Here is a 20,313-nt window from a genome sequence, read left to right as displayed (position 1 = left end):
TGACTCTATCTCCTCTTTCACTATACTCTAATTAAAATTGCTTTGTGATTGACAGATTGCAGTGGCAGTAGGAATGTTGACGGTGTGCAGCCAGCCACGCTTCACAAGGCGCTGCACGTACCTCAAACAGGCATCAGAGTAGACATGTGGCAGTTAAGAAAGAACTGTGATTGGATTATGGCTGGCGCATTCAATTCAATTAGCTGACATGTCAATCTCAAAGTAATTTTAAATGGAGTGTATAAATACTGTATGAATCTTTTTTTTTAAGGGGAGTACATTTTTCAGCAAATACTAAAAAGTGTGTCACAATTAAAGTACAAAATATATATGCATGTTGGTAGTTTTGTGTGACTAGTAAGTCAAAATTTGAGATTATATCAACAGATCTCCACCTTAAGTAATTGTTCTATGTTTTATTGAACGGTAAGCTTTAAAGATTTACACCTTTAAAAAAATACAACATAAACAAATAATGTCATAGTTAACAGAAATTTGCTTTGTTTTTTGAACTTCATATGATGAAATTTTAAAGGCATACAAAGTATTAGTAAGTGCTATAGTTTATGTTTCAAATCACAATAATCAGTAATCTAGCACCAATACTGTTATCAACTATATTAAATATTTACATTGTTGTTATTCTTTGGTTAAAAAATTATTTTTGTGTAGAAATCCTTCCGTTGTAGAAGAACGTAAGTTTTGGTTCACATCAGGTCTCAATCTTTACTTTTTTTATTTGGAATGTTTCTAGACTGGTATAGTGGTGGTGCAGGTGTCATTTGAACTAAGACCTATCAGAAAGGTATTGTAAACTAGACCATTTATTGTCGAATACCCCTGTGATGCAACCTTTTCCCTCATGGGAATAGACAAAGTGATAAAAATTATTGATTGAAAATTGAATTCTTTCACTTCTGGGTTTTCTTTTTCTCTTTTCAGCGATAGCATATTTTTTGTAGGGAAAAATCATTGTATTTTCTTAATCGACATGAGTCCATGAGCAAGTGAAGACAGTGAGAAAGTGGCTGATTATTATTTTGGCCTGCACGGTTATCAAAAAAATAAATGGATCATTTTTTATTTTGAGGTATTGGTTTAATAAAATCTAATAAAAAATAACACACCTCATCCAGGAACTTTCTGCCATTTCTGCGGTAAACGTTCAAAGTACTCTTCTTCTCTTTAATGTAATGGATGCAGAATATACTAACAGTAAGCTGTCTTAAATAGAAATGGTCCCAAAGAGGAATCTTTGGTAATATATTCTGCATCTAGTCAATTGTGATGGACATAAAATACTTTTCTTTCTGACCCTCTGCAGACAATTCATGCTTCAATGCTGAATAAAACTTTCTACTCCTGTGTTTTTTTATTAATGGTTCAGCTGTATCTATTCTTTTAGTGACCTTCATCAAGATGGGCAGATTTAACCTAATTTTCTTCACAGGTACACCACACACCGACCTGTAGCCTACCAAATCTGTATCCAAAACCTTATTAAAATCATTCTAGTATGTATAGTATGAAACTGTTCTGAATGTGGGATATTTAGCCCTGAAGAGTTTCCACATTAATTTTTATTGAAAGCTAAATGACTGAGTAGTTCGTTTTTCCTTAGACTAATCCAGTTCACAAATAGGAAAGGTAAAATCTGATTATGAATTTCAGATGGAAGAGATCTACTAACACTTATACCTCTTATCTTTTGGAGTAAATCCAACAATTTTTAGATCTCTGATTTTTCTGACTTGTTTTTCACTTACGGAAAAAAAATTGAAAGAAATCATTCCATGAACACCTTCTTTCAATCAGTTCCTACAAGCATGTGGTAAGAGAAAGTAGCACTTTTCACTACTTTGAGATTAATCTCTGGTCTTCCCTGTTTAACTTCACCTACATCAGTCAAGCCTCATAGATACAAATCTTATACAAATGGCATTCTTATTTGGAAACATAACCAAACAGCTGTTTTCTACCAGATCCACTAAGTATAGCTAAGAAAGAAAGAAGGAAAGAAAGAAAGGGAAAAAAAACAAAAACAAATGATTACTTATTGCTGCAGAAACACAAATAATGCACGCTAGTTCTATGGGAGAGGGAGACATTTTAAACAACTCTGACTAGCACTCAGTAATATCTATATGAATTGGTTTGGCAATAAAGTACGGCTAAATGATTAAAAAGAAAAATGGAATGAAATTATGGAAGAAAGATAGCTTCTCTCCAAGAAAATTCAGGTCTTTTAGCCTCAACAATCTTGCCCATGAGGTTAACATATCTCTCACCTCTGAGTTGGGCTGATTTTACTTTGTTTACTGTATTTAATGAATGCTATCCACGTTTTGTTTTCAGTGATTTGTCCAGGTAATCACTAATACACACACTATCAACTCAATAGTTTTTCATTTGATGTAAACAAACTGTCTGAACAGCAATAAACAAAAGCCAACATATCACAGGTTAGAAAATCAGCAGTAAAGTGAATATGCCTGTTCAGAGACAACTGCAATCACTGGCCTCAGTTTCTCGCTTACTGTGAGGCATTACAAATGCCCTTTTAAAACTAACCGAGGGATCCAACATTCAATGCTCTGGCCCCTAGAACAGCAAATTTGTTTTTTCTGATAACATTTTCCTTAGTAGTTCCTGCCCAGAGAATTGAATGAGAGAATGTTTTATTCATGTGGATACCACCATCACTAAATCATACAACAGAACTGCATGTCCATAGGAAATTTAATGCCTGTACTTTCCCCTCACTTTCAGCACTGTTGCAGTATCAACATTGGTTAATGTTGCAATGCCAGATCAGTCAATTGTCCAGTACGTTGACTTGGTGACTACTGAAGAGGCTGCTGCCCCTCTTTGTGGATCATATATTAGTCAGGCATTTCCACAGATACCCCTGTGATGTGGTTATAGCTGTGGTACAGCTATCTGTACTGTTGAAGCATTAAAGCTGTCCCACCATTGTGAGGTCCATTGTTAATTAAGGATGTGTTGGCATTTTTATTCCTCTTACACCAGCCCACAAAAGATATCAAAAAATCATTTCAAGAGTTTAGTTGATGCAAACACATCTGTTTCTTCACTTCCTTCTGAACAATGCTAATCATAGCAATATTGATCTTGCATGTGTATGCTGTGAGAAAAGTTGTCTCTCCCTCTTGTTTCTGCAATAAGTTTTGTAGCAAAGGTAACTGAACTATCTTGGCTTCACTGTACCAGCTTTACTTTCTGTTTTCATTCATTTTCACTTCTCGTAACATTAATTTTTCAGTAATCTTGCCAGATGTCTCCGAACAAATTACTTTCCAATATCAAATCAGTATTTATTGCCTGATCCTAAGTAATGTATTGTCATTGAAGAAGCAATGCCATGTAACTGCCCCCCTTTTCTTATTGTTGCATCTGCTGTTACCATTAGAGTGAAGATGGTTTTCATTTATTACCAAGAAAATTAAGAATTTCTAATTTATTACAAAGAAAATGAAGCTGAAACAATGAATTGTTTTATGCTGAAAAATTAGTGCTAGCATCTACCAGTTAGTGGTTACTATCATATCCAATGGCAGTTTTGACAGCAGTATATTTTTTACCTTTCTTAGATATAGCCAGCAAAGTTTCTAGATTTAAAATATTTAGAAATCATTTTAAGAAGATTAGGGGCGAGCTGAAGTTTATATATAACTAATGATGTCAGTACCAATAATCACAATAATAATAATCACAACAACAATCATTTTTGTCATTGCATGGACCAGGAAGAGCACTCAATGCAGCATGTCTTTCAACAAGACAAAAAAAGCAGATGTAAAAGTAAAAAGAGATTCAGTACTGTTCACTTACACTGTTGGTGGTAAAGCATGGGAAACAGTAACAAGGGGACCAGTAACAGTAATTAAATATATAGGAGTAACAACCCAGAATGTGTGATATGACAGCATAATAATAGTTGTAGAAAATACAGTTTACAGGCTGAGTGTCATGGGATGACTCCTTGAAAAAATGTAATAATTCCCCTATGAAAGAAGTGGCTTACAAAATACTTGCTCACCAATCTGGGACCCTACCAGGTTAGATTTTGGGATGACTGAATCATAAATGATACGTGTGAGAGCATTACAGAAACGTTCAATGAAGTCCAGTTCCAGACATTACAAGGGAGGTAGTGTGGATCATGGAGAGGGTCTTTTTTGTTGAACTTCAAGAAAATACGTTTCAGAAGTTGAGTTACATATCACATCCTCTCACATACAGATTGCAAACGACCACTTTGAGAAAACGCAGCGTATCTGGAAGCTTACTGAAAGTCATTCATTCCGCACTTCTTGCGGAATATAGATGTAGATAAAGTGACTGAGACAATTGTACACTGAATTTTCTTCTGTGCACATGACAACTATTTACTCCTGTTCTTTCCTCTTGTCCACTCTACATTTACTGGAGAACCTACGATTGAGACTTCTGAACTTTTTGACAGAAATCATTGAAGCTCAGTATAACTGTTATGGGGTCAACGGAAGCATCCAATTCCACCCATCTGCTTTGACCCATGACGTAAGGGTGTTGTGGTGTGTGACGTCATTATGAGTTTACAAATTAAATGTTTTTGTAGATGTCATCTTTTTGTGTTTTTTATATATTTATTGTGTACTGAATGTTTTAATTTACTTAGGGATGTTTGACTTTTGAATTTTTTAGGTGTCGTGGTTTTGGTTTTGTTTTTCGTAGTAGTAGGTAGTGGTTTTTTCGTGTCAATAGTTACGGTTGACCTATACAGGTCAAGGGAAATGTCTGATTCCAATTTTCGTAGTTTTTGCTGTAGGCGTTAGTGTTTTGGTATCGTCAGCTGTGGTTGATCTATATAGGTCAAGGGAAATGTCTGATTCCTGTAGATTTTGTAAAAAAATTTTTTTTGTTCATAATTTTTGTGTTTTGCGATCGTGGCATGTCTTTCTTTTACTGTTATATTTAGCTTGTCCCCTCCCTAAAACCCCCAATTTCCCGCAGCTGCCCCATTAGTTTAATTGTATTTTTGGAGGGAGATGTACATATTTTCGTGTTTGTTGCCGTGTGTATGTAGTGACATCATAGGCGCCATATTGGAGACGCTTAGAATAGCTATTTCCTCCATATTGATGATGTCATGGGTCAAAACAGACAGGTGGAATTGGACACTTTGGTAATCCCCTGTTATGGGATGTAGATAATATAATAGTCTCATTACCACTGTCAGCCACCCACAGGAATGAATATTCTTTCAGTTGAGGAATAATTTCTTCATTGGTAAAATGTTCATCTTGTAAAATACTGTTCATGTCTATGAACTGGACCTATGATGCAAGAAATGCCTCACTGGGTGTGAGTTCTTTTGCATTTACATGGCACTATTTACCATTAGACAAACACCCCAGTGCTGTGGTATTCCATTATTTTGTAGTTACTAAATTATTATTATTATTATTATTTCCAACTGTTGGTGCCCTTGGTCAATACTATCTGACAGAAAATCAACAGTAAAGTCTCCCACAAACAATGATTCTCCAGTTAACAATTCTCCTTACCAAAAATATTGCTAGCTGCTTTACAAACCTTACGATGTTGTTGGTGGCCCATAAATTGTCAGCACTAGAAGCTTGTGTGTTTCCTGATCTGCTATGATGACATAGCATTCAAAGAGCTATTCAACACAATATTCGTTAGCTTGAAAGGCGTAGACTTAGCATTTACAGATACTCCCACATTCTTCACATCAGTTATAAAATAGTATACCTACGTCAACATTCAGCAATTCACTGTGAAGTGGTACTTCCCATTGTGTCAAGTATTACGGGTCTTCCCATTCCATTTGTGTATGGAGTACAAAAAAAAAAAAAATGATTACTTAAATGGTTCTGTGTGTGGTGTAATAAGTGTAACTGACATTACAACCATAAACTGGTTTTAGTGTATAATGCTTTATTGACAGTATGTAGGCAGCTGTAGTATTAACAAACAAATATTAACATTAAAGGAATATTTTTCAATTTAAAGTGCTTATCTTTAAGTGTAACATTTTACGATATTTAGTTATTTTCTTCATTGTAGCAGGTGAGTTCTTTTTCACTGCTCTGTCTGGAGTAGTTAGGCTTATACTGTTCTCCACCCCCTGCATTTTTTGTAATTTGTGTACTACATATGATATAGGTCTGCATAATATGTGGCAGAATACTTGTCAGAATTTTATGTGTTACTATAATGTAGTGGCTAAGTGATAAAGCGTCAGACTACAAATCAAAAGTTTTTGGGTTTGATGCCTGGTTACTCATAGGAGTTTTAGCTGTCATCACTACTTTCACCTCTGGTAATGTTTATTAATGTGAAAAAATCTCCAATTACAGTGTAGTTCGGAATCCACTTTAAACTGGCAGTAACTGACTGGATGAGTCAGTTCAAGGGCAGGAGGAAGGAAAAGGCATACACACTCCAACGGGACCAGTGCTGTCGAGTTCAAAACAATCTTCGGACTGATGACAGCTTTTTATCACTACATAATGCACCTTTTTTGGATTTATTTTGCAGTTTCTGTTGTTATATCAAAATGTGTATTAAATACGAGGGAATACAGATCTTGTGCGACACTACTCATAAATTTGTTGCCACAATATCTATTTCGTCTTAACATTCAATGGCTTTGCTAACTCACAAGTAAGCCTCAACTTAGGTCTCTCACTACGCTAGAGACTATCAGCCATCACAAACAAGATTTCCAAATTGAGAATCGCTTGAGGAGGGGGAGGGGGGGGGGGGCCACACGAATTTAAATGGGCCTGTGATTTGTCCAGCTGCAACTGGTTTACTAGAATATGACTTCTTCCATACAGTTGTAATGTCTAATGAATGCCTAATTCACTAGACCAACTTTTTTTGTGACATAACGTCGGTTACGAATTACAAGTTTCAGAACATTCGGCACTAAAAACTACGCGTAGTGCATCGTACGTGTCCAAAGTTTATAAAATCATCAGAACAGTATTATGTTCTTTTGGAGAGTCACAAAAATCTGGCAGTTTGGATATGTGCTTACCAGCGGTGCCACGAAAGATTAACAAACATACATTCAAAGAATGCATGGGCACAGTTTCACTATGTTTATATTTTACTGTTTTGGTGCGCTTGCAAAATGATATAATCAATAATATTTATGAATTTGCGGACTATACAAAATGATAGGAAACGAGCTTCGTTCCATAAACAGCATAACATCACCGCAAAGTCTATATATAAACCATATCCGCGTGGTTGGTATAACGCACAGTGAGTCAGCTGTTTGTTCCTTCGCCCTAAGGAAAACAAACCTCAGCATAGTGTTAAGATTTAATTTGACATCAATACTACTTAAGAAATATAATTTAAATCTGAGCATGAACGTGTTTGGTAACCAGAATAATGTTTTCGCGAGTGTTTCAGCTGTTATAACACGAGAGTTTTATAATGTCGAAGCGGAGTAATCAACGGTGAGAAATATCTCGATTCCTCTTCTTCGCCAAAAAGTAGCCGAATTTCACAACACAAAGATCTACTGCACTGGGGACAACAAAGGAACTGAAACTTCAGTGCGCAAGTGGTGATATGCTATGAATTTCTAGTCTTCGTTTCAATAACTGGGTCGACATCATGGACACCACTAGCGCAGAGGTACGCACTAACATTAACTGTGTTCACTATTATACTGGAATAATTTTACTGTTGTGTTATACAAAAGTAGATGAGATTAAAGGAGAATAGAAAATGAAATATGCTGTCACAAGCAGCATGTCAGAGTGTTTATCGTCGGGTTTTTAAACATGCCAATGCACTGATATTATTTGTGACAATATTTTTGTTCCCTCGGCTTCGCGGCTCGTTTGAATACGTAAACCAAACATTGTGCCGACTTTGGGCGCTATAGATAGTATAGCTGCCAGTCTGGCGTAGTACACTCGCTGGGCAATTGTTAAAAATATGTGTGTGCGTGTGTGTGTGTGTGTGTGTGTGTGTCCACGAACATAATCCTTCAACGCACACATTATTGTATGACGCGTTTCTATAACTACGCCTCAAATACTTTGAGGTGAAACTGCACTTGCAAATTTCAAGTCTTCGAAAAAATTGCTAGCAACAAAATAATGTAGCGTAATGGATAAGTGCTGACTTGATGGAATTAAGTTTCATTGTAGCAATTCGTATTTTGATAATGTGGATATGGGTGTCCACAGAAATTTCACAAGGGGTGGGGGTGCGGTGAAAGATTGAAATTGACATGTTTTGATAGAAATGAGCTGGACATTTTCGAGACGTGTAATCCCCCAAGAGCTGAATTTTATAGATAAATCAAAAAACTTATTATATTCTAGAGAATTGATAGTTATCCTCTCACTATGTAATAGGTAGATTACTTTGATACTCTAAACCAACAAACATATATCGTAAATGAACTACAAATGCAAGGGTGATTCACTACGTAACTCGTACCCAAACGTAAGTTACTAGCAATTGCTGAAGCCATAGCATTGTGCGATATTGTCTCACTGCGATCAGCCACGTATTACGATATTTGGCTAAACGACAGGTTTGGCGGAATCACAGAAGCGCGTGAGAATTTTGTAATGAATAAAATCTCCATACTCCAGATTCCAGGGCTAGGAGTGCGTATGGACGTGGACATCTATTTACAGTAATGTATCATTTGTTGGACCATCAACACGTGACCTGTTATTATAAACTTTTTCCCAATCTCAGTTCCCTCGACAAGCTGCCCTGTGTGATCTTTGACGCTCCTTGAATCCATTTTTCATCCACTTTTTTCCGCTTGCAGCAAAGTACAGTGGCCGGCCGTTGTGGCCGTGCGGTTTAGGCGTTTCAGTCTGGAAGCGCGTGACCGCTACGGTCGCAGGTTCGAATCCTGCCTCGGGCATGGATGTGTGTGATGTCCTTAGGTTAGTTAGGTTTAAGTTGTTCTAAGCTCTAGGGGACTGATGACCACAGATGTTAAGTCCCATAGTGCTCAGAGCCATTTGAATTTTGAAAGTACAACTTATCACGACAGCAGTGTCTTTATCATCTAACATTCAGAACCACAACAATGTTATGCACTCTTTTATTACAAGACTCCCAAATGCTGGTCCTCTATAAAAGAAAAAAAGAAGAGGAAGTGGAAATACTAAGTATTCCATCTTTTTACAGAAGGTATGAGAAAATTGGATAGAAAGATTTAAATACAACAAACAGCCTGCGTAGCAAAGCCTTAAGAAGCTATTGTTGTTACATTCACCCCTTCTACAGTTTTGACAGGAGGCTCATGTGCAAGATACTTATTGGATATGGCACATATTGGTCTTCAGTAATAACCAATTTCTCTCCAGGAATTACAATGGTAGTTTTCCAGACGTCCGCTCAAGCACGGGCAGTGCTTTAACTCGGTTGTAGACTTTATCTCTGGTTAACTTAAATTGTAATTTCATACACTTTAAAAACAACAACGCAGACTTGACATATGGAACAATCGGGTCTACCGCCGGATGTTTGTGTCGCTCTGGCACAATATTTCGGCCACGTAACTCGTTGCCTTCTTCAGGTGCTACCTGAACCTGCCGTGCTGGAGGATCTGGTCCAACACGGAAGTCTCAGGTAGCACCTGAAGAAGGCAACGAGTTACGTGGCCGAAATATTGTGCCAGAGCGACACAAACATCCGGCAGTAGACCCGATTGTTCCACATGTCAAGATCTCGCCGGGAAAGCCTGAAGAGTTACAACGCAGACTTATTTTCTGGGGATAAACTATAGCGCCCTCCTAGACGGTCGATAATACTATGCAATATTTAAGTTAACAAAAGAGGACGTCGTATATCCTCGTGTGTACGAAGTTTGGAACACTGTCATTGTCCTTCTTGGAGAGAAACTGGTTATTATTGTAGCCCAACATTTTCAGTATTCGATTCGTATCTTGCACATAAGTCTCCTGACAAAACTTCGGATAATAATAATAATAATAATAATGATAATAATTTTATTGTCTTTAAGCCATTACAGCAATAGACAAAGTCATACATATAATACAATACAGTACAGTACATGCTATAGAAGGACAGAATTGTTAAGAACTTTACAGTTTAATATCACAGGTCATGAAATCCTTTACATTGTAGAATGGGTTTACAACTAACCAGTCATAAAGTGTTTGTTTGTATTGTTGCTCTGGTAAATTTTGTATACCTTGTGGAAGTTTGTTAAATAATTTGTGGCCCATAAGTTCATAACTGTTAACTGATTTTGACAGTCTGTGGTAGGGCGTATAGATAGAGCTGTTTGTCCTAGTGCTGTAACAATGTGAGGTGAATGCAAGCAATAGCTTACTATGACTTTGATATGCAGGCTTTTTGTTGTATTTAGGCCTTCGTAACAAATTTTCTCATTTCTTCCGTGAAAAACGAACGTGATTATCATTTCCATTCCCTGAGTATTTGTTTTTATTTAAACAATCATTGGCCAATTTCGAGTATATGGCAGCCATATTCATGCATCTCTCCGCATGAAAATTGAAACTGACTGATAGTGGTGTAAATAAAACACAAATATACAGTCTCAAAAGAAAATGTCACAACTTGGCCACATATTTTAAGGAGAAAAAAGGCACGTTAACAAGATATCAGTCCCAGCAATCGATCCCGCGCGAAAATTTGGGCCATAATTCTGATGTAAGCTGTTATGACCTGAGTATACAGCCTTCATACTTCAAGCACGGGGGTTGTTTGTCAATTGGTCCACCCCACTGCAGCCGTTTAATGCCCGAATGCACAGTACTGTCTGGCGAAGTGGGTATTTAGAGGTTCGTGTTCACAATGCCGGTGAACCAACTTGCGACACAACGACAGTGCTTTGTTCATTGTGTCAAAGTGCGCGGTTTCCAGCCTGTAGCTGATGCCAGAGATATTTGAACACTTTTACGTTGCGATTCGCAAATACGCTATGAATTAATGGACTGAATGAGTGTGTCGTTAAATGAGTAGCGTAGCGCCATTTAATTATTAACATGGCTGTTGTGCGGTATTTTCTTTGGACTAAAAATTGACACTGCTAAAGTGAAGAAGTTGCGTTTTTCTTTAAAGTGATTGGCATGATAAAAACGAAAATCATTAACTCTAAATAATTCTTCAGTTCTTTAGGTTTATTCACACTGCTTTTGAGGCGTCGTATTGAACGTATACGTGGGGGGAACAAGGTTTTAAAACACTTTCGGCAGAAGTTTTTCCCTCGTCTCTAATCTGCCCTAGATTTCAACATTCCGCGAATTGGACTGCGCTGGTTGCCTCTCTCCTGTACAGTAAATTGCTGGGGCTTACGGCGGCTGCAGTGGAGCGCGCGCAAAGTTTAAAGGCTATACATTCAGAAGGTCATAACTGCGTACTATCTTAATTATGAGCCAAGAATCGTTTGTTGGGACTGATATCTTGCAACTGCGCTTTTTCTCCTTAAAATACGAAGTGATGTTGGTGATATTTCCTTGTCAGCGGAAATATGTCGTATTACGAGAAATTTCCGTAAATTATATTCGCAATTAAAGCATGAAACATGCAATTTGAGCAAGTTACACACATTTATTAAAAAAAGACTTAGACGTTTACACACTTGCAATATAGATCTACGGTAACTAATTGATTCCACATTTCTCTTTAAACCTGCTTATAAGTTACTGCAAATTATCAAGTGTAGAATTACTCATATTGGGACCATATGCTTGAAAATGTGACTGGAATTTAGCACTCTTAGTGTTAAGAGGTGAATAAATATAGTGGTCAATGCTGAATATATCGCTAGAAATAAAATGTTCACTTGTTCAAAATTTTTTATATTGACACGTTTTGGGCACATCCCATCTTGAGAATATCACATAAAAAAATCTTCATACGAAGTATAGAGTCACATGCGTCCATCATCATCATCATCATTGTCAACTGATGAAGGTGTCATGGGCGCATGTGACTCTATACCTCGTATGAAGTCTATATTATATGACGTTCTAAAGATGGCGTGCGGCCGAAACTCATCAATATAAATTTTTTTGGGCAAGTGACCAATTTATTTCGAATGACCTATTCAGTACCGACGTAAATCCTCTCAGCTATTGAGCTATGTTGCAAGGTATTTAACTTTTCGCCCCCTTCCCCCCACACCCTTCCTGCCCGCCGGTGGTTCGAGTCCTTCCTCGGGCATGGGTGTGTGTGTTGTTCTTCGCATAAGTGATTTTAAGTAATGTGTAAGTCTAGGGACCGATGACCTAAGCAGTTTGGTTCCTTAGAAATTCACACACATTTGAACATTTTTATTTAACTTTTGCAAAGCAGAAAGATTGTGGTCTGGCGTCTTCAACGATAGAGAAAAGAAGGCGTTGATAGAATAGGCAGTGAGGAGAGGATCCCTTGTTGAAATTAATTGGGTGACACCATATAGCAAAACAGACGAAAGAATAGAGAACCCGTGAAGGGCGCTGCATCAAGCACGTGAGGATGGCCACGGGCACGATTACACTCGTAAAAATACCAGCACGCAGGGGAAAAAAAAAGAACGTCGCTTGTTTCACAACAACATTGAACAGTGTATGAAAAAAGAATAGTTCAAAATACTTATCACGCAATGCAGAATATTTATTATGAGAGCTGTAAATTAAGTTCGCAAATAGTGGTTAGAACACCGTAACAAATTAACATGCTGGGCCATTTGCCATTTGGCAGCACGAGGCTGGCAGCTTGAATCATAGATTTGGTAACGCCTACAGTAATGGTATCTTTTTTATTTGATTCAAACTAACACATACATGTACGTCATTATTCTCCAAGCCACGGTGAAGCGGATAGCAGAGGGCACTTCCCATGCACCAGTTATTAGGGCTTCATCTTGTTCAATTAACGTATGAAACGAGGGACAATGATCGCTTAAATGCTTCTGTGCGCCCCGTGAGCAATTGAACATTCGTGAGAGCTATATGCAACAGACTGTCGAATATTTCTAAATTCATCACTTGAAGTTGGTCCTTGAAACTTACTGGAGATTTTAGTCTGTTTTCAGGTGTTTGACAGCTTACTTCTTTCAGCAATTCCGTGACGCTCTCCCATGAGTCAAACAAACCTGTAATCATTTGCGATGCCTTCCTTTGTATACAGTGGGTTAAAGGCAAAAGGCCCGAGCGACGGATCGCAGCGATACGTTGCCATGGCGTGCGGTCTCTTGGAACTCTCATGCTATCTTGTGAATTGCATGCGAAATACTGGCGGTCTGGCTACCTGGCCGCGACTCATTAGACTAGTTATTAAGCACGGCTGTACAGTTTTGTTTCGTTTCGCTTTGCCCTCATTGAGCAAGAACTTTTAGTTAAAATTTATAGTATTACTGGATCACAAACAACTCTGAGAAGTGGAGTTAAAGCCGGAGTCGCCGTTTACAGTAACGCAGTGATTTCCAATCTCCTGAGGGGTAAAAACTAAACGATTCGTTTCTGTTTTAGTTATTTTCAAAATATCATTACTATTATCATAATTCGGTAAGACTCTAGTATTGATTATATAAGTTATCAATAATTACTTTTCTCAGTGAGACATCTACGTAACAAATGCTAAATATCTGGAGAAAATATCTTCTCCAAGTTGTGCTTACTAACTACGGTAGTCTAGAAATTGCTTCATTACTCGCTTCGAGACACATAAATGAATTAATTGGCAGTACGACATAACAGTAACTACATAAGTTCTACTATAGAGCTCTACACAGTGTTAGTATTATTATTATTAGTAGTAGTATTATTAGTGTGATTAGACACAAAGAATTAACAGCCTGTAGTCGTCCTGTTTCTGCCGTATCAGAAGTACGGGGTGCAGCAATCAAGTGATTTACAGACAATAAGTTTAGTGCACGCATCTGAAACTGTTTGATTTTAAATGGGGCTGCATTGTACAGATCAAGCAAGTGGCGCAATGGAGAGGAGTAATGCAGGGGAAGTATGTTTTTTAACAAGTGCCCACCCTCACTGTGAATAGTTGGCTTTATCTGAGAAGGAGTTGTGGGTAGCACTTGCGATGCACCACGAATTCCTTCGTCATTCACTCTAACACACACAAACTAAATATCATTCATCTTTATTTTAAAAATAAAAGTGTTCGAAGAAAAGTCTTTCATTGCAGTTTAGTTATGTGCTAAAGTTGGTGATAAAGTGGGGGACGGAGGTGGAGAGAGCGGGGTACTAGCTAATTTTACACTCAGGGGTAATGGTCTAAGAAAGGTTGGAAACCACTGCATTAAGAGGTAATGCAAACATGAAAACACTGAGACCCTCCGATTTTGCAGTAATTTGTATTTTGAAGCTTGTACTGTTGTAGTAGAATTGATGGGAAGTTCTTAGTCACGATGGATTGGGCTCCATCTGACGATTTTGAGTTATTTGCGAAACAACTACACACATTATTAAGGTTTTTAACTTCTAAATAAGATGATGTACCGTAACCATAAGTGGACATTTTAATGTATATATATATATTCGGGCAAATCTGTTATACAGCTATACTCACGTTTACAACTATATTGTCATTTCGTATAATGTAACTTTCCCTCATGCAATTTAGTACAAGAGTCGTGGATAGCAGCAGTATTCCTACTAACAACGTTTCTATAGACACATCGAGATTGCAAAACAAATTTTCTAAATGCCCGCAGTTAAACTATAACACTAATAAATGAGAAAGGAATTGTATTAGCACTCTGGAAAGACGAACACAGCTCACTTGGCGTCCGTGAAACATTTGATATATTCTGTTAATTAACCTACAGTTCCCAAGGAGAGCGTTTCAAAACGACTTTAATAAATTGAAATTCCAAGATTTTAAATTTATGTCTTGGAGGGATTTGTGATAAACACGGCAGTTTTTTTCCATAGCAGAATTTTAGATAGAGTGGCGTTTATAATACTGGTTGAAATTGATCGACAAATCGCTCGAGTGGCGGGGTCTCGGGGACGACCGATGGCGACGTTTCGCTGCTGTCCGTCGTTTGTGTGCCGGGTGGGGAGAGGGGGCTTGCACGGAAATGGAAGTCGCACACGGAGAAAAGATTGCTCTTAAATGATGTTCATAATCAAAACAGAAATCGTCTTCTGTGTTGACGTGTTTACCACGTTGACTGCCACGCGATCGCCGGCTGCAGCCAGAAACAAATGACTACCGGCCGAAGCCTCCCGATGTCTGTCAGTTTCTACAGTTTCGTGCCTGCGGAGCTGATATGCTAGCTTATATTTAACAGATTATACTTTCAGTCTTCTGAGTAGACTGATTGCATTTCTCCAGTATTCTACAAATCAACCGACACCTGCCACCTGCTTTACCTACGACTGAGCCTCTGTGATCGTTCCATTTCATATTCTTACAAATTGTTACACTCAGGTGTAGGAATTAACTGACTGATCTGTGACCCATCGATAAAGTAGTTATAGGATACTATGTTTTTTTCGTTTTGTGAAGTGTAAAACTTCGCAGTTCTGAACATTTAATGGATACTGCCAACCTTTGCACTACTTTGAAATCTTGTCAACGTCTCACTGAATGTTTTTGCAGCTTTTTCCTCCCCTACTTCCATTACTGACAACTGCATCACTTGTGAAAAGTCTGAGATTATTGCTGTTATTGTCTGTGAGACCATTGATTTACAATATGAACATCAAAGCTTGCGCCACCTGAAGTTACTATTGTATCTGTCTATAACTCTCGATCCAAGACAACATTCAGTGACGTCCTTACCAAGATGGTCTCAACAATCCAATCGCAAATTTCGCTTGATACTCTATACTATCATACACGGTCCAGTCACATTATGTGACCACTGCCTATGTTCCCCGTCAAAGTACAATAACCATGCACAGACGGCAGGTGGCAGCACGAGCATTGGAGGGTTATAAAGCATGTCGGGGAGACGCGGAAAAGCGTGCAGTCGTTGTAATGCGGAAACGGATCGATTTCCCTGACGTTCAAAACGGGACGATCATTGGATTTCGGGCCAAGGTTGGAAGTATTTTTGAAACGGGTAAGTTTGTGACCGGTTTGCGTGCCTCCATGGTTAAAGTATAAGGGGCATAATTACAGAAACCAGTACCTGTATGTTAGAAGTATTGACCCCAGTTGTTGATACACTTGTCCTACTGTGACACAAGATGGTGAATGGCTGTATCGTAAAATTCCTGGTCCTGACACATTAAGCAGTTCCGCACGTACAGTGGACGTCGTCGTCCAAGGTGAATCGTTTGCCCCTGTGCTGACGTTCTTCTTTGACCAAGATGGCCCCCTTCTGATCCACTTCCTGCAGCACTGGACAACAGTGAATTCCCAGCGTTACTCGCAAACCTTGACGATCCTCCGCCAAGCGATCAAATCAGAACGACCAGGCAATCTCACCCGTGGGGTCATTGTGCTCCACGACAATGCAAAGACTCATACGGCCAGCACAGTGGCGGCACTCCTGCAGAAATTCAAATTTCTCGGCCACCCTCCATACAGCCCAGTCCTCTCTCCCTGTGATTACGCCATTTTTGGTTCCCTTAAAAAGGCTCTGAGGGGCAAATGGTTCACCTCGGACAACGATGTCCAGCTTTACGTGCGGAACTGGTTCACAACGCAGCCCCGGGAATTTTATGAGACAGCCATTCACCGCCTTGTGTCACAGTGGGACAGTCTCAACAGCCAGGGTCAATACTTGTAACATACAGGTACTGGTTTCTGTAATTATGCCTCCGGCTCGTTTCTTTTTGAACGCCCCTTGTATACTGTGCATGCAAAATGATGCTGTCCAAAACTGATGTCAAGGCAAGTGTGGTGCAACACGGGCCATTGATGACAGGGGTGAATGACGGCTACGGAGAAGTATACGAGCGAATAGACGTGCAACTGTAGAGCAACTGACTGCCCAGATGAGCCAAGGGTCTACCAACATTGTCTCCTCAGCGGCTATTCAGCGAACCTTGCTGCGTATGGGCCTCCGCAGCATGCACTTGGTTCATGCTGCCTTGCTGACTGCTATTCATCGGCAATGCAGACTGGAATTTGCACTCCGGGCAGGTGGCTTTCCAGATGAATCACGTTTTGAGCAATATTTCAAAAGTACCGCCCGCATTTGCCAACCGCGCGGCCACCGCCCGTCAGTCTGCACGCTACTCGTTCGTTTCTTTCGCCAGCCGACTCGACTGAATCGAGTTATCGAGTAGCTGTACTTTCCTATGTAGCACGCGCGTCCGCGTCATCGTATGTTATACGTTTCTGTCTCGCACATAGATAACTAACACATAAGTACGTGAAAAATCGCGGCCATTCTAGTAATCTCGATACGTTATTCTGTTTGGCATTAGTTCGAGAAAAGTCGCGAATATTTTACTGTTTTCTTGTACAGAGAACCTTCGATATGCAGAAAGAATAAATTTAAATAAAACTTCCGTAACTTTGCATGTGACTTGATTATTTATTATTATGGTAAAAGTAAAGGTAGTTCAAGATATCTTTAGCGCTCCACCCCCTTTGATGTTTTTCTGTATCCGCCAATGCTCATCCTAGAGTTAGAATGCTGAGGATTCACTTCATGGGACTCTGTCGTTATTAAACATTATTGTGAAAATGTTCCAAGAGGTTCTTTCACTGACGCCTTATTTTGGCAGAGCAAGAAACGTTTCAGATTCATTACTGCTTTTGAGACAACCTTCTTCTTCACTGCTTTCTTACGTAGATGTCTCTTTTACATCATCAGCAGTTGTACCGAACAGTCAATTTTGTTTGGCTCTTCAGAAAAATGTCCGATGTATTGTTCAAGATATGCACAGCAAAAAAAGTTTTGCATCACCCCAGTTCCCAGAACCCCTGATGATAGACATTGACTGTGGATATTGTATCACAGACACAGTCCCTTTTACTGTTCAGAGATGTCACTAAACTAAACCTGCCCAAAGATGTGGACAACCATGCATGAGCAGCATTGAAGGGGGTACAACAGTAGGGGGACAAACTATGTTGTGGCGCATTTTGTTGGCACGGGTTGCCTACAGCAGGGGCAGGTATACACTCAGGGGAAAATGTATTGTTCTCCTTTGATTGACAGGTACTTAACCTATTGTTCTCCTTTGATTGACAGGTAATTAACTTGTTGTTCTGTTAAGTGGTTTTCTATGTCACCCCCATTTCCTTTTGATTGACAGGCACTTATCCTATTGCCCCCCCCCCCCCCCTTGCTGCTACAGGTACACTTTCAGGTCTGAGTTATTGGAATAGTTCCTCTCAACTTACCAATTTGATTGACCACTTAATTAAATTGATCTATTAATTAACATCTCACCCACTGGTAAATCCCCCCCTCTCCTCTCCTCCCACAGAAAATGGCGGGAAGTTCACGTTCCATCAGGACAATGCAACATATCACAGCTACCTTCACTAACCTAAGAAAATGCTGGGAAAAAAGGGCACTTGGGCTACCTCCACTAACCTAAGTCATCCGACCACCTCCTCTTCCTAGGAATTGGCTGGAACAGGACTCAGCCTGTGCTGGATAGGATGGACATAAGTCTTACTTAACCTATTGTTCTGTTAAGTGGTTTTCCATGTCAACCCCATTTCCTTAAACTATTGTACCACCTTTGATGCCAAATTAAGTAATTAGTTATGTCCTCCCACCATTTTCTGGTACATTTTTCGAATTTCACATGCTTTTGATCGCTATTTCTTCTTTGTTACCCACCCCCTTAAACTATTGTTCTGTGTTTTACATAAAAATTGTGCAAATTAATCTAGTGTTCTGCACTTAACCTACTGTTCTGCTACACACACCCCCTTAACTACAGTATAGCTAACACCATGTAGCCGGTCGCGGTGGCCGTGCGGTTCTAGCGCTGCAGTCCGGAACCGCGGGGCTGCTACGGTCGCAGGTTCGAATCCTGCCTCGGGCATGGATGTGTGTGATGTCCTTAGGTTAGTTAGGTTTAAGTTTTTCTAAGTTCTAGGGGACTAATGACCTCAGCAGTTAAGTCCCATAGTGCTCAGAGCCATTTGAACCATTTGAACACCATGTATATAAAAAATTATGCAAATTAATTAAATCCATATTTTTCACATGTATGGGCTAGGTTTTTAATTCACAGCATCCTATTGGTCGGTGAAATCGATGGAATACAGTTTAAACAAAAGATTGCTAGTAAAAAACACAACCCCCCACTCAATGCCTGACACTGCTGCTGCCGTCAGCTGCCAAAGGACACGTAGGCGTCAGTTCGGGTCCCGCAAGGATGAGGCGGTGACATGACACCTGAGAAATTTCTGTCAAAACACGTGTTCAGCTAGATACCGTTGCTGGCACGATGACGCATAGCTGTGGTTCACGTTAAGTGCCGAGATAGATGCTCCAGTGCTTCCCAGAATAGCACAGGGTGCATTCTTCCTAGTGATCGTCACCGAATTTACCTGTCACACTGCTGCTACTGCTGCTGGTGTGGAACACCGTCTCAAATGACATTAGTTTTTGCTGAAGATGAGTGCTATTAAGGAGGTGAAGTTTAAGATGGGAGATAACAAAATATATATAATGGTTGCGTAGGATTATGCCTATCATGCAGCACGAATTGGCTTATGGGAGCAGGAGGCATGTGACCATGTCTGCTTCCAAAGATATATACCAGACATGTCTAAAATTATATCTCCTGTCCTTCAAGAAAACCACAGACATACCATGTGGTTAAAAAACTGTACACCGTCACAGCGGGAGCAGGGTTGAGAAAAAATAACAGAGGTTGTGAGGTAAATACTGATTTATTTCTGATCCAACTTAAAAGTAATTTTACATTTTCATAAGCAGACACTGTGGAGTGAAGGACACCCATAGAATTCCAGGTCTTGAACAGCAGCAAACTTAAAGATATCTTATGAACCCAGTTCTATTTCCACAATATCTTTTTCACCATTAATATCCAGATGCAGTTTGTTGTTAGCCTGAGTGATATCTGGGATGCTGTTGTATGTCTCCAGTCCAATCAATGCAATACTCCATTCACCAATGCTCAAATCAAGTGGCGGCAAGTAATTTGCACGCAGTACAGATGATCGTTCTTTTAACGCCAAAGTGCATCTGAACCTCAACTGATGAAGGAATGTTTAAAGCTCCTCCTTATATAGCATGTTTCTTTTTCTTTGCAAACGTCAAGAGAAACGTGATGCATAGATGTCCACATAGGTGTGTATTAAAGTCCTGATAGCAACGATAATTGTAGAACACACATCTTCTGT

General features: G+C 39.3%; 1 protein-coding gene across 8 annotated transcripts in view; it reads left to right on the top strand.

The window, feature by feature from the left end:
* Positions 1-7,292: 7,292 nt before the first annotated feature.
* LOC124595606 (F-box/LRR-repeat protein 4-like) overlaps positions 7,293-20,313 on the top strand; it is a 101,155-nt gene continuing 88,134 nt past the window's right edge. For 6 of the 8 annotated variants that reach the window (XM_047134420.1, XM_047134414.1, XM_047134413.1 and 3 more), the window contains exon 1: positions 7,295-7,683. In XM_047134420.1, coding sequence (XP_046990376.1) covers positions 7,663-7,683 — 21 coding nt within the window. In that variant the 5' untranslated portion in view covers positions 7,295-7,662. Of the gene's footprint in view, positions 7,684-20,313 lie in introns of all 8 variants that reach the window. The other 2 variants (XM_047134422.1, XM_047134421.1) reach the window with 2 other exon arrangements.

This window comes from Schistocerca americana, chromosome 2, assembly GCF_021461395.2.
Source record: "Schistocerca americana isolate TAMUIC-IGC-003095 chromosome 2, iqSchAmer2.1, whole genome shotgun sequence".
NCBI lineage: Eukaryota > Metazoa > Arthropoda > Insecta > Orthoptera > Acrididae > Schistocerca > Schistocerca americana.
This window is presented reverse-complemented; position numbering and strand designations above follow the sequence as displayed.